Source organism: Enoplosus armatus, chromosome 23 (genome assembly GCF_043641665.1).
Source record: "Enoplosus armatus isolate fEnoArm2 chromosome 23, fEnoArm2.hap1, whole genome shotgun sequence".
Lineage (NCBI taxonomy): Eukaryota > Metazoa > Chordata > Actinopteri > Centrarchiformes > Enoplosidae > Enoplosus > Enoplosus armatus.
In genome coordinates this window covers 6853388-6867301 of record NC_092202.1, presented here as the reverse complement: position 1 = coordinate 6867301, position 13914 = coordinate 6853388, and the positions used below count along the sequence as shown (strand labels likewise).

General features: G+C 43.1%; 1 protein-coding gene across 1 annotated transcript in view; it reads left to right on the top strand.

Annotated features, from left to right (window-relative positions):
- arap2 (ArfGAP with RhoGAP domain, ankyrin repeat and PH domain 2) overlaps positions 1 to 13914 on the top strand; it is a 100515-nt gene continuing 86601 nt past the window's right edge. Inside the window, exons 1-6 of the mRNA XM_070929618.1 lie at positions 1 to 827; positions 2075 to 2157; positions 5855 to 5931; positions 6254 to 6318; positions 7172 to 7519; positions 8363 to 8432. Coding sequence (XP_070785719.1) covers positions 1 to 827; positions 2075 to 2157; positions 5855 to 5931; positions 6254 to 6318; positions 7172 to 7519; positions 8363 to 8432 — 1470 coding nt within the window. The remainder of the gene's footprint in view (positions 828 to 2074; positions 2158 to 5854; positions 5932 to 6253; positions 6319 to 7171; positions 7520 to 8362; positions 8433 to 13914) is intronic.

Below are 13914 nucleotides of genomic sequence, written 5' to 3'. Positions count from 1 at the left end.
ATGTTGGAGCCTCCAGAGCCTACCCAAGAGATCGTGGAGTGGCTGTCGACCCTCCGTCTGTCCCAGTATACCTCATGTTTCCAGCAAGGAGGCTATCAAGCACTGGAAGACTGCAAAGACCTCACAGATGAGCACCTCCTGGAGCTTAAAGTGCTTCCAACAGGTCATCGTAGGCGCATCCTCCGGAGTTTGGAAGCACTAGGGGTGAAGCAGCAGAGCGGTGGAGAGGAAGAGGATGAGGAAGAGGAAGGGATAGAGAACGGGAGGCGCCGAAAGCCTGTGCCACACCCGAGACACATCTTCCTCAAGGATAAAAAGAGGGGCACTTCATGTCATCACTCTCAGCCAAAGGAGAGCACAGAGTATGATATGGAGGGGAGACAAACTTTGCCTCCGGGAGTAGGACTTGGAACAGAAACTGAGGATGTCCCAGAGAGCAGATACCTCCGCCCGCCTCAACCGACCCCACGCAATCCCCAGAACATCCAAACATCCATGTCTGAACACACCTACATCCCTCCATCCATGTCCTCTTGCAGCAGCAGCAGCAGCAGCAGCAGCAGCTGTGAGTCCTTCTCCATTTCTGAAATGCCCTCAGACTGGGAGATGTCCAGCACTGAGTCCATCCCCTGTCCTGCTGAAGTCCTGCACTCAGCGCTCACTGAAGACCATGGGGGTTTTTGTGGTGAAATGGTGGAAAACTCCATCTATGAGGCACAGTCCAGTTTTAAGGTTCCTGGAGGTCCACGGTTCACTCGTTCCTACCGGCTAAGGCACCGGCCTGTCCCTAAAATCCCCAATCAGACCATGCTGCCACTTCAAGACAGGTACTTAGTTCAACATTTTGGGAACTGTGCTTATTCACTTGACTGAGAGTTTGTTTAGAAAATTGATACCACTCTCAGGTCTATACTGTAAATATGAAGCTATCTCCAGCAGCCGCTTAACTTAGCTTACTGTAGCATAAAGACTGGAAACAGGGCGAAACAGCCATCCTGGTTCTGTCCATAAGAAACAAATTTATGAATTTGTTCAATCTGCACAAAAAAAAATTACTGTACTTTCCTTTATTATTTATTTATCATGGACAACACACATCAGTTAACATCAAGATGATGTAAACCTGTCAGATTTAGCCAACAATCTAATTTTCATCTGCATTCCCTGGGCAAGTTATGATGTTATACATTACAAAGAGCAGACAAAGTAACATCAAAGCACATATAAACAGATATAGGACAAACAAAGTATAAATGTCTATCAGGCTAGCCGTTTTGGTAAGCTAAGCTAATTGCTGCTGGTGGTAGCTTCAAATTGACTGTATGGACAGAGAGAGTGGTGGTGGAGGAGGGCATGTTATGCTTTGGTTTTTGTTTAAAATAAGCAAGATGTAACTTGTTGATTTGTGAGCTTTAGGGGTGTTAATAGGCAGATTTTGTTAAGCTGTTGGTAGCTCAACAAACATGAGACCTGATCTTCTCATCTAACTCTTGACAAAAAAGTGAATAAGCGTATTTCCCAAAACGTCCAACTTTTATTTTACAGGATTTTTAAAATAAATGAAACCAGGCGAGCTGTTCCCCCAGTCTTTCTGCTAAGCTAACCGGCTGCTGGCGGTAGCTTCGTATTTACTGTCCAGTAGTGAGAGTGGATCAATCTTCTCACCTAACTCTCAGCAAGAAAGCAAATGTTGAACTATTCCTTAAAGCATAAAGTTTGACTTGAGGAAAGTTTTTGAGAACTAATCAAACAAGTTAAGAACAAGGTGAAAAGCACCTGGAGAAATGAATTTGCACACTACCATGACATGAATGAATATGAAAACAAGACTTTCTCTCTTTACACTCAGATACATAGTGATGGAGAACCTGAGGCCTCTAATTTTATATTCAATTCTGCATTCCACGTATATAAACACCCCTCATACTACACATTGTCAAACTTTAGAACTGCAAAACTAACTTTCAGAGTTCCTCATCTCTATTGTGTAGGTCTTTACGTCTAAATGATGCTACCTGTTTTTCCCACGTGCTGTATTGGTAGTTCTAATCCACTGATTTTGCTTCCTCCTCAGGAGCGCACCACCGGCGCAAACAACCAGCCCTGAACACCTAACGGGCTCAGAGGGTCCCACCGGTGCAAACAGCATACAGAAAGGTACACAGTCTTTCAGCTGCATCCGCTTCATCTCTGCCATGAATATTTCATTCGGCAGTAGAGTCAGCGATGCTGTTGTTTGCCCGGATGAAAGAAGGGAGAGGAGATGAGGGTAGTGCGTGGGTGGGGTGGGGTGGGGGTGTTCGGTGGCTGTGTCGCGGGAAACAGCGTCGCCCCCGTTTCAAGCGCACATCTCACAGGGAATATGCTCTCTCACATCTTGTCCCTCAGCGAGACCCTAGTGTGTATTCCTGTCGCCTGGCTCTCCAAAGTTTTTTAGAATTTGTTTAACTTTGCTAACAACACACAGGCTTGTAGTACAACCAGTACAAATATGTTTTGAATTTTTCCTCCTCCCTTGCTGGATTTACTGGGCTTAGTCGACCCTCGTGTCTCTTCTGACGAGACACTACGTGAGCTGCTTTCTGGGCTGAGGTAGACGCGTTCTCTCAGGATCATATGACGCTTTTCTGTGACGACAGTCTGCATGAATGTGTGTTAAACACCTTCCAAGCATATCTGACCACATTGTGACATTTTCTCTTGCAGTCATCTGCAGAATATCAACAGTTTTCTGTCCGTTTTCTACACGTAATCTCCCCTCACGCTGCTTTTTTTTTTCTTTTTGGGGCTTCCACATCCTTCCTTGTTCCGTGTTCCTTTACTGCAGCAGTCTCTTGGTAGGCCTTGTTTTTCCAACTTTTTCTCTGTATGGAACAAGACAGGGAGTGAGACTAGAGTGAAAGGCAAGACAGTGAAGTGGTTTGGGAGGAAGGAAGAGGAGATGGATGCAAAACAGGCTGAGAGACAGAGGAAGAGAGGGAGCCAAGACGGTCCCAGAGCAGGGAAACGGGGAGCTCGCCTAGCAAGCTAAATCTCCCTTCACAGCAAGGTCTAGCAAGGCGTTATTTGACATATTATTTTACCCGAGCATATTTGAAGAGTTTATTCCGAGATGAGATCCAAAACTTGGGGGAAAAAAATGCGCAGTGTCGTCTCACAGAATGACTGTATTCAATCAAAACTCGCTATTGGAGACTGTCGGAATATTAATTAACACCCTGACACCTCATCTTAAAAATAAGTTTCATTCACAAGAAAAATGTCATTGAGAAAACACTTGTCTGTCTAGCGCTTCCTCAGCAGCTCTGCAGCCACACATCAGACTAGGCGAATTATTTGATGATTAAAAAAATAGGTATAATTGCAGTTGTAGGTCTACATTTTAAGGCCTTTGATCATGAAGCACACATACTCCGGTCTGTTTAATGCACTTCCCTTTTTAAACTCTGTAAGTGTGTGGGGTATTTGTTTCTGTGACAGTGCTGTGGTGTTGACAGGCATGAACTTGGTGAACACACATTACACTAACAGCAGGACTTTATTTTTAGTGCCCAGTTACACTTCAGAACGAACAAGAGGCAGTATGAACAACTGCTGAACTATTCAAGTTTTTATTATTGTGCCATGCTTATAGCTACGCCCAGCCTGCACACTCGCTGGATCTAGAAATCTGCCTGTGCATTTTCACATTTAGATTTCCACACCGTCATGCCAACAACAAAATTCATAAATCAATTAAAAAACTTTATTATACTGGAGAAATGAGAATAAACACTAATTGAATAAACCATGTTGAGACAACACCAGAATATTATTTCATTGAAATTTTACACTCTTAAATCATCATAGTATGTATAATACAAAAGAAAAAAATGGTAGTCCCTTTCCACTTCTTCCAAAATCACACAGCTCACACAAACTGCCCTGAATATTTCTGAATCTGCCAACTTCAATAGCCAGAAGTGGAAGAAACACCAGTTTTCAACTATGCAACGAAGGATTTTGGCTTCTAAATGAGCAAGATGTAACATGCAAATCATGGCCATACATATAAGATATGTATATCTATGTCCTTTTCTGTCCTGATAGAATATTAATTAACCAAACTTTAGCTTTTCTGATATGAGAATTTGCCATTTCTCTTGTTTTAATATTATTGTGAATTGGGGACTGTTGGTCAGACAATTCATCACATAAATAATTGCTAGGGTAATCGATTATGATGGCTCTGTGAGTCTGTGGTAAATGCTAACAATAGCATGCTAACATCATCACAATGGCAGTGCTAAAATGCAAATGTTAAGCAGGAACATTATGTTCACCATCTTAGCATGCTAAGATTAGCTAGTTAGCACTAAACAGAAAGTACAGCTGAGGCTGATGGGAATTTTATATTACTTTAGATTACTTTTAGTATTTGCTCAAGTTTGTATTTTCTTAAATAAAATAAAAAATATAGTAACATCAACTGTGGTAACGTGATAAATGTAATACAAAATAGCAATAAAAGTAAAGAAAAAACACTCTTGACTTGTATTATTCTTGGACTATTTACTAGTAAATTCAGGGAAGCAGTGACTGAAATAATAACTTGTCTGGTGACTCATTTGAATTCAGATGGTGGCAGTTGTGCGTCCTCCATGCTCAGTGTGGCACAAGAGGAGTGATAATAACAGACTGACCTGTAACTCCCGGACTTAAAAGAACAGAGGCTTCATTCAGAACAAAATCAATCTCCTCACTAACTCCGAACTGATGGCGGCATCTAGGTCGCTTCCCAGACTGCGACTTGAGAGAGAGTCTGGTCAGGAGCTGATAAAGAAGCAGCGTGGCCGACTGAGAGAAACAAAGGCAGAAGCCGGCAACAGAGCCAGCGAGGGAAGAATAGACTGAATCAGACAGGAATTGAGTACAGTAGCGTCCGGTGGGCCCTCGGAGAGAATCGCGAGTGGCCTGAAGGTCGGCTGATAGATGATGATTGATGGTCGCTATCTGCCCACCAAGCCTGTCCGTCGAGAGGGCGGCTGTGTTGGAGTGGATTCTATCATCAAGTAAACTGACCCCTTCATAAAGCCCATTACATGCCCTTTGTGTCCTCCTGTAATCGCCTGCATTGTTTGGAAGTGTGTCTGCAAAGCTTTAAAAAGTAGTACATTCACATCTGTATCGCCGTAAGTGTGTGTGTGTGTACTTATTTGACTGTCCATCCTTTTATGTCTGTGCTTGTCTTAAGGCATCTTAATGTGTCTGAGGGTGTTTCGATCTTTGTACGCCACCGTCTGCGTGCATATCTGCTCCTCCACCAGTGTCTATGTGTGTGTCTAGCCCCGTGGCGGCGTCTTCTGGCCCTCACAATCCTCAGGAGAGGGTGGTGTCATTTTTCACAGTGACAGGCAGTGGCCCACGCAGGGTGGCCCCGGGTCTCCAGACTAATAGTGTCTGGCCAGAGTCGCTCTTCTTCTTCGTCTTCGCTTCATTCGACCACCGACCACGGTCCCTGCAGGAGCCTGAGATGGAGAAATGGCCTTGGCAGAGACTCAGTCTGTTTGAGACAGACTAAGGAGGATCATACTCCCAGTTGGGCAAGGAAAAGGCCGAGGCAGAGAGATAGGCATGCTAAAACAAAATTTAATTGGTTTACTGCTTACATGGATCAAGGATTGGCACATTTATTCAGATCAATGAGTTTGTTTAATCAAAGGGCACTATAACATCTGCGTGACTTAGAATTTAACGGGAACAATCCTGTTAAGCTCCTTTCTTTCATGCACCATGTTTAGGCCTTCGCTCTGTGTTCTGCAAGTTTCAATGCCATGACAAAACCACTATTGTGGTGTCTCTGTGTCCTTTTTAGCTCCACTTCAAAGAACCTTGACGCCCATTGCTCCCTACGGAGAAATGTTCCTGTACAACAACCCTGAAAGCACTCCGGTAAGACAGTGTACACTCCCATGTGTGGACAGTGAGTTGCAGCTTACCAAAGAGGAACAGACATTTCTCAGATCTTCAACACTATCAGCTGTGTTTCAGCCACAGTCTGCACACCAAACTTCCCTCTCAGTGTTAGTGTTGTCACCATGGACACATAGCAGAGTGGAAAATGTGCTTGTTTCAGTTTGCCCCCTGAGGTTAATAGAAATGTCACCTAGCCACTAAAGTTAACATAGCTTAGTGCACCAACATGATAACAGTGTCTGACTGAAAGATGGACACTTTCTTTTCATCTGATTCTAATCTCTTTGGTGCTTTATAGGACCATTGCGCTAAAGGAGGGTTACAGAAGGGTTTTAAGGACAAGATGAAACAGAAGAAGCAGAGGTATGGTATGCTGATGTAATACTGCGGTCCCACACTCACCACATTCAGATGCTGAGGAAGAGAACTACTGACCATTGATTAAGTTTTGGTGGTTACTATTCTCAATGTAGCACATTGAATAAATTGATCAGATTTTATCATGTTTGCAGCTGAAAGAAGAAACAGCCACATGTTAATCTGGTTGCAAACTCATTGAGCTCTAGCCACAGAATTATTCAACTTTTGTACGTGCATATTTTCAAGTTAGTCTGATTCAGCACCACGCTGAATATTCAGATGCAGATTTGTGGCTTAAAAAGATGTAGCCACAATATAGATGCAATTTTTCTGCATTGTAAATCATAAATATAAGAGAGTAGTCAGGGTGACTTTTGGGCAATAATTAAACATTAAAACCGCTTATTCACTTTCATGCCGGCAGTTAGATGTGATCAATACCACTTTCATGAGCTGGAGTCAGGAGGCCATTAGCTTTGCTCAGCATAATGACTGGAGGCGGGGGGAAACGGCTAGCTTGGCTGTGTCCAAAGTTAAAAAATAAACCTACTAGCACCTCAAAATTACCACGGTGTTAGTTTAATGCATACCCAAACGTAAAATACAAAATAAAACATGTCCTTTTGACATTTTATGTATGGATAATGATGAGCTTAAAAGGTTCTGGCAGGTGAATTTTTGAATTTCGGACAGAGTCAGGCTAGTTGGTTCTCCCTGCTCCCAGGTGTTTTGCCAAGCTAAGATAATCGCCTCCTGGCTCTAACTACATACTTAAGTACAGACGTGGTGATATCTTCTCATCTGACTTTTCCCAAATGGTCAAACTGTTCCTTTAACGTCATCCATGCTCCTACAGAAAAAAGATGCCTAAATGGAAAGAGTCCAAGGATACTGCTCCTACTGCTCCAACTATCCCAGACCCCTTCAAAGACGAATACTCAACAGTGGACGAGTGTGCCAGCATTTTGCTGCGAGCCGCTTTGGACCAAAGTTTTGCAGTGACCCCTGAGGCTCCAGCTGCTTCTGGCCCTAAGGATGGGTCTTTAATCATGGTGGAGTGTGACCTCTACTCGGAGCCTGTGGACACTCTTTGGGATGCGACCAGAAATGCACTGCCTGATATTTCTCCATACGCATGCTTCTATGGAGCTCCCAAACATCAGATGCTCAGAGTGGGTTGGCTAGACAAACTTTCGCCTCAAGGGTAGGTTACAGTCCTGCTGAAGATTATGTTTGTGATTAGAGACTCAGTTCAGATTATCAGACATCAGAAATTCTTCTTTATCTGATGTGATGATAAATTAGTCTACTTGAAGTCCTCATGTTTTACTGCAGCTCCACATTGAATGGTGAACGTAATTAATATTCATCCCCTATGAAGATCAGCACATGTTCTCCTTTTCAAAACCTTTCAGCCCAACTAACCAAGATGTGCCTCATGCCATTTCCTGTCAAATGGCAAGCACAGCCAGTACCACAGCCAGCCACTGTTTCCTGTTTCTTTGCAGACCCTTTATATTCTGCACTGTTTTCTGTGTGTCTTCTGTCTTTGATGACCATTTAAAACTGACAAGTGGTATTAGATACAGAAGCCTGAAGCCATCCATAATGCATAGCACCATTGAAAGGAAAGGAGAGGAAATTGGGGCTAACCTTGTAGTATTGAGAGGCTTTCATGAGTTTTTTTCTGGCAAAACTGCATTTTCTTTCCAAAGTCTCTTGGTGCCACATGCGTCACTGTTGCTCAAAACCAGAGCTATCAATCATTAACTTCCATTTTATATTCTCCTTCACTACCTGATATGCATACGTTTGGCAAGCTGCCCTTGGGGCTGTTGAATATTCAAATCGAAAAGTGGCCATTTGTTTTGATTATGCTAATTGACAGCTGTTGATACAACTCTTGACATTAATGAATCAATGGCACTCTTGATGAAATATGAGTACCTGTTAAGAGCAGATTTAGTTACTGGCCCACCGTCTTGATGGTTTTGTTTGCTTAAATGAGCCAGATGGATTGAATTTGCACCTCTTCTTCTCGTTGCAGAAATTGTGTTTTTCAAAGGAGGTGGGTGAGATTTGATGGCGAGAGTCTGGCCTACTACAACAGTGACAAGGTGAGTGAGAGAAATACACATGCACTCGTACACGCTAGTTCTAAAGCCTGAAACCTTTCGCATGTCTACACATCCCTTCTCTCCTCCCACTTCCTGCTGACACACCCACATCCTCCACGTGCACGCTGGCGATGACAACTCCATCGCTCCATTACAGAAAAATATACCACGAGCGGTTGAGCCAAGTTCTAAGTGTTCCTTTCTCTTTCTCCTCCTCCACCTTCTCATTGTCATCATCATCATCATTAGCTTGGCAGGGTAAAGAATGGGGGCAAGGACAGAGCGACATTACGCCATGCATGACAGGCCAGCACTCTCTGTGCCCGCCCAGCCATACAGCAAAGTACATTGATGTTGGCACCTGACCAGTTTCCCGGGAAAGAAAGAGGGAGAGGGGAGGGAGAGGAAGACTCTCCTCTCTTTTTGCCTCCCTCAGCATTTCTCCCTCACTGCACCTCTCTTCATTCTCCTTCTGTCTGACAGCTGAGTTTGAAATTTCGCTTAGCATTGCCTGCCCTATCGTCAGAGAGAGGGAAGGATGGTGGGGGCGAAAGAGGGTGGGGTGAGAGTATGAGAGTCGAAAAAGCAGACACTGGAGAGAAGGCAGACAAAGATGCAGGCAAGATGGCAGTTTAACCACCTCCTGTTTAGTCTGGACACTGTTGTTTTTATGTCACAAACGTTTTGGATTGCACCAACATTTGCAACTGCACCCTTTGAATGAAGACAACAGCCGTTATCAATTGAGCCAAACAAATAAGATGACTGAATGCTTGAAATTTAGATTTTTAATGACCATACCTGTGATTTTGCACTTTTTAACCCCTTTGCTTCAAACCACTACACTTTACATTACAAGTGCCTTTTTTTGCAAACCAAAAAAAGTGTTCGAATTTTGTGTGTATTTTTGCATTGGCTTCCATTAATTAGAGTTATGTAATCCAGTACATATCAAGTCGGCATTGATTTTTTTCGAACATTATATCATTGTTGTGAGGTTACTAAGGCTGGGTGATGTTTAAAATGTTTCAAATTTAAAGAGTACTTCAAAGAGTAGAAAACAAGTATCTGATTAAGCACTCAATGCCAACTTTACTCTTCAATACTTAATGCTACAGACACGTTTTAGTCAGTAGTCAAACAGTATTGAGGTTCGATGCCCAGCCCTAGAGGTAATGCAGAGCAGACTTTGCAAATCAATCTGCTCTTAAACAGCACTGTCACGCAACAATGATGTAACACTGAATTGTACTCTTTATTGTGATCAATTACCCAACTCTACATTTCATTATACTGAACAGGTTTGGTTTCCTGGAAAGGAAGAAAAAATACATTTAAAAACTAAAACTGTTGAAAGCAGAAATGTACTTTATTTATTTCTAATGTACCTTTATTGTATTTGAGGAGCTAAAACTTGCATGAATCCTGGTATTTAAAAAAAGACTTTTACTGTATGAAATGTTCTCAAGTGAGTCTCATGCGGCCATAACCTATCTGACATAATGTGCTTTTACCTTCATGTTCTTGCTAATGACCGTTGGATGTATCCTGCACTAAGAACAAACACATTTCTGTGTGTGTGTGTGTGTGTGTGTGTGTGTGTGTGAGCGTGACCTCAGTGCCCCTTCCCAGGGCCAGCTCCTTTTCGCTGCAGCAGCATTGCACAACATCACAATCAATGATGTGGGACCTGTCTGAAGCCTGCTCGTTAATCACTTACTAATTATAGCCCTCCATGCTCGCTCGCTCCCTCTGTCTCTCTCTCTTTCCCCTCGTTTTCTCGTTCCATTGCATTTGTTGCTTTATTTATCAGGACACGCTCCGTCGCCAGCAGAGCTGGAATCGGCAGGGAGGCCAGCGAGTCAGCACTTTACACTCTGTGTCACTGTCGGCGTAGGCACGGCAGGTTTTGGAAAGATGAAAGTTTGCCTTTGTATGTGTGTGTGTGTGAGAGGGAATAGGGATTGTTGTTTAGTCTTTTTAAAGTCATCCTGCCAATGTGACTCTCCCCTCTGAGAAAGCAGAGGGCTTCATCATGTTTCGGGTGAGCGGAGAGGTCGAGTACAATCTCTCTGTCATCCCTGCTTTGTGCAGCCAGCTGAGGCCCCGTACCACCCCGCGTGCCACCCAGTGCCACCTCCACAGGGTGAGCGCGGGGGCAGAACAAGATTGCATGGACAGACAGGAAGTCTCTCAGCACCACTTTATGTCAGAAAGTGAAATACGAGTTGGTGTCGTGCTTTCCCTCACAGTGCAGATACATGTATGTGTGTGCTGTTACACCCAGTACATACTACAAATTGCTGTACTGCTCACATTACAAGTCATTTTTCATCCTATATTGTTGTCATGTTGACATAGGGGTGCAAAACCTACACAGTTGATCTCAGACCAGGTCTATTGATTATAGGATTATTCCATTTGGAGAGTCAAGGACTCGAGCGAATAAGCGCAGTATCCAACAAAAAGAACCAAGCCGTCACTCCGTGGGATAATTTGCTGCCTCCCTCCTTCCCCGTCCCCAGTGACTTGTTGCATTGTCATTGCACTACTATTCATCTTCTATGTCCCAGGGGCTCCAACTAGAAGCAGTTTTGCTAACTATTTTCAGTGGAAAGTAGCTAAAGCCCAACAGTTGCTGAATATCGCTAGATAGTATAATTTAGATATTTAAGATGTCATCACATATTGATTTACGTTCTACATAATACGCTGCTATAATAATCACATGTATACATCAAAACCTGGAGCTGTACGCATTTGAGGTAAATGCTAACGTCACCGAGCTACTGTAACAAAATGTCCACAATGACAATGCTAACATACTGGTGTTTACCATGTTAACCATTTTAGTTCAGCATGTTTGCATTGCTAACATTAACATGCAGCTGAGGAGGATAACAAGGCCAGTTTTACAGATATTTGCTCATAAACCAAAGTATTGAACACATTAAAGTGAGACTATGTAAAAAGAAAAAAAGGAAACAACACATCCTTACAAATATGAAGTAAATTCAAAGTGCTGTAACGTCTTACTTTAAAATGTTAACCAGATGATGGCGCTAGAGTCAAAGTCAGTTGATCCACAAATTTATTTCAAAGTTACAAAGTCATAATCAATTCATCCTGAGGTCTGCTCATAAAGTCGCTAAATTTGTCGGTAAAGGCTGTTTTTGTTTGTTTTTTAAAGAAGTTGATAAATGGGTCGTAAAAGTTGCCAAATCGAGCAAGAATGTCACTAACAAACTAACAACACTGACTACAAACGCATCTTGTTTTGGGCTACCATAAAATCAAGCATGTTTGAAAACTGTCGTAGCATTGGAGACAGCTCAGGAGCACGAGATTCAAATCCGTTTGGACTCTTTTGGCCTTTTGTCTCAAATCGTAAAAATCACATAGTTTGGTTTAATCAGTTTATCATGTACAATCTTTACCATCCGTATACAATAATAAAAAATGCCTACTCACTGAAACATTCTCATGCTTGTTCTCTTTCTAAAACTTTCAACACTCCCAAAAATTCTTTTGTAGTTTAAAATCCTCTGGGATCTGTCAGCCCCAGACAGAACTAATCGCACTTAATCACAGTCGCAGCTTGAAGGTCTCTGGCCGCGGTGATGTCATCATCGGGGTAGCGGAGGTGGCGTGGGAGAGTAGCGAGATCCTCGGTCTCACTTCTCCCTCTCTGCAGCGTTGTATCCGAGCTGTCTCATCAATCACTCCTTTCGCCTGATTTCGTCAACACCGGGATTGACTTGGGAGACCGCTTTGGTCCTGAGATGTAGTCTTTAGGGTCCCGATGTGGTGTCTTGTGTGTCTGTGTGCATGTGTGAGTGTGTTTGTGAAAACAGTCCAAAGCCTGGCTTCAGGGTAGTGAGGGGAGGAAGGGAGGAGGATGGCTGGAAGGGATGAAGGGATGAGAGGATAGAGGGGGGGGGGGGGGGCTGAATAGAAGGCCAAAGGGGAGATGAGGTTTTAGGATCGGGGATCAGTCTGAGTGTATCAGTCTGCCTGATTGTCTATCTGTCTGACGCTGCAAAGCTCTCTCTCTCGCCAAGCCTGAAAGCTCCTCTGCTTTCACCCTCCTGTGTCTTCCCAAGATGTCTGACGCTTACTGTAACGCACAAGTGTTTCTTCTGTCATTTTCTTTTATTTAGGCTTGGTTTCAACATTTTTCCTCAAAGCTGCAATTATCAATATTTTTTTAATTAACAAAGTATTAAATGACTATGTGTAAAGTGTAAGATGGTGCTTTTAGTGGCGAACCCACAGAGAATAGTCATCCAACTATGCTAAGTTTTTTAGCTTCTTTCAGCTCATTGTTTTGGTTTCCCCCCCAAATATCAAATGGTGCAGGTTTAAGCTTAACACTAAACCTCCTACTTGGACTTGAGCCAATCCAAAATCCCTAAAGACGTGACTTGAGAAGCCAAAAGTCACAATTATTGATCTCATAAAATCCTGTAACAATAAAGAACAAATAAGACTGATAAATAAGACTGTACCAGGTTTCAGTATTTGATTATCAGACTTCAATTATTATGTAAAAAAACATATTGACAAAGGGTTGAAATGACAAGAGACCTGAAAGTTGTGCAACTGACTAACTTTATGAAGACTTGTTATTTAACTTAGACCTGCCTCAAAACAGCTCTGTGCCGGAAGCAACATCTTTAAAATCCTTAAGGCTCCCCACTTGGTGGAACAGGGAGTACTGTGAGGATATATTGTTGCCCACAAGCATTTTCTCAAAGGTGCAGTTTTCTGCTACAACCAGCTGGTGTCCTCATGCCTCCATTTAAAAAAACCCACTGCTGTGGAGATGCCAGAACCTTAACTCCATGCTGGTGGTAAAACTCTTTCCACCCTCTTTACCCTCCTCCCTCCACGGTGCCTCCATTATTGTAGGCTTTAGCTCCATTGCTCTGCCTTAATTGTTTCCTGAAGTTTACCGGGTTGTTTTTGAAAAGAAAAGAGACGCTGGATGGGCAGTTCCACAAAAAAAACACAAAAGAAATTACATTGGAAAATGACATAGGTTGACAAATGTTGGGAGGGTAGAATGAGAGGTAGTGATCTGGGCACGGCGAGAATGAGAGAACGTGGGAGTGAGGGAGGGAGGTGAAGGGAGGAGGTCGGAGTGAGGGGAAATGAGTGTGGAGGAGATCTCTGGCAGAGGGAGGCCAGTCAGGTGTGTTTGTTATTGGAGAAAGAAGAGATAGTTAGGCCTCATTGCATCCTTGGCAGTCCGTCCTCTTGAGATTAGTCTATAAACACTACACGTGTGTGTGTGTGTGTGTGTGTGTGTGGGCGGCTGCAATGCGTGGCGTTGTGTCTGAATCCACCGTCTTCACACTGACCGCTTGTTTTTCATCGTCTCTCCGGTGACTCTGCCGTCAGAGTATTTACAGATGCACAACTCGCAGTTAAACAACTCTCTCCTTCATGACCCCGAAAGCAGAATTAAAACAATTAATTA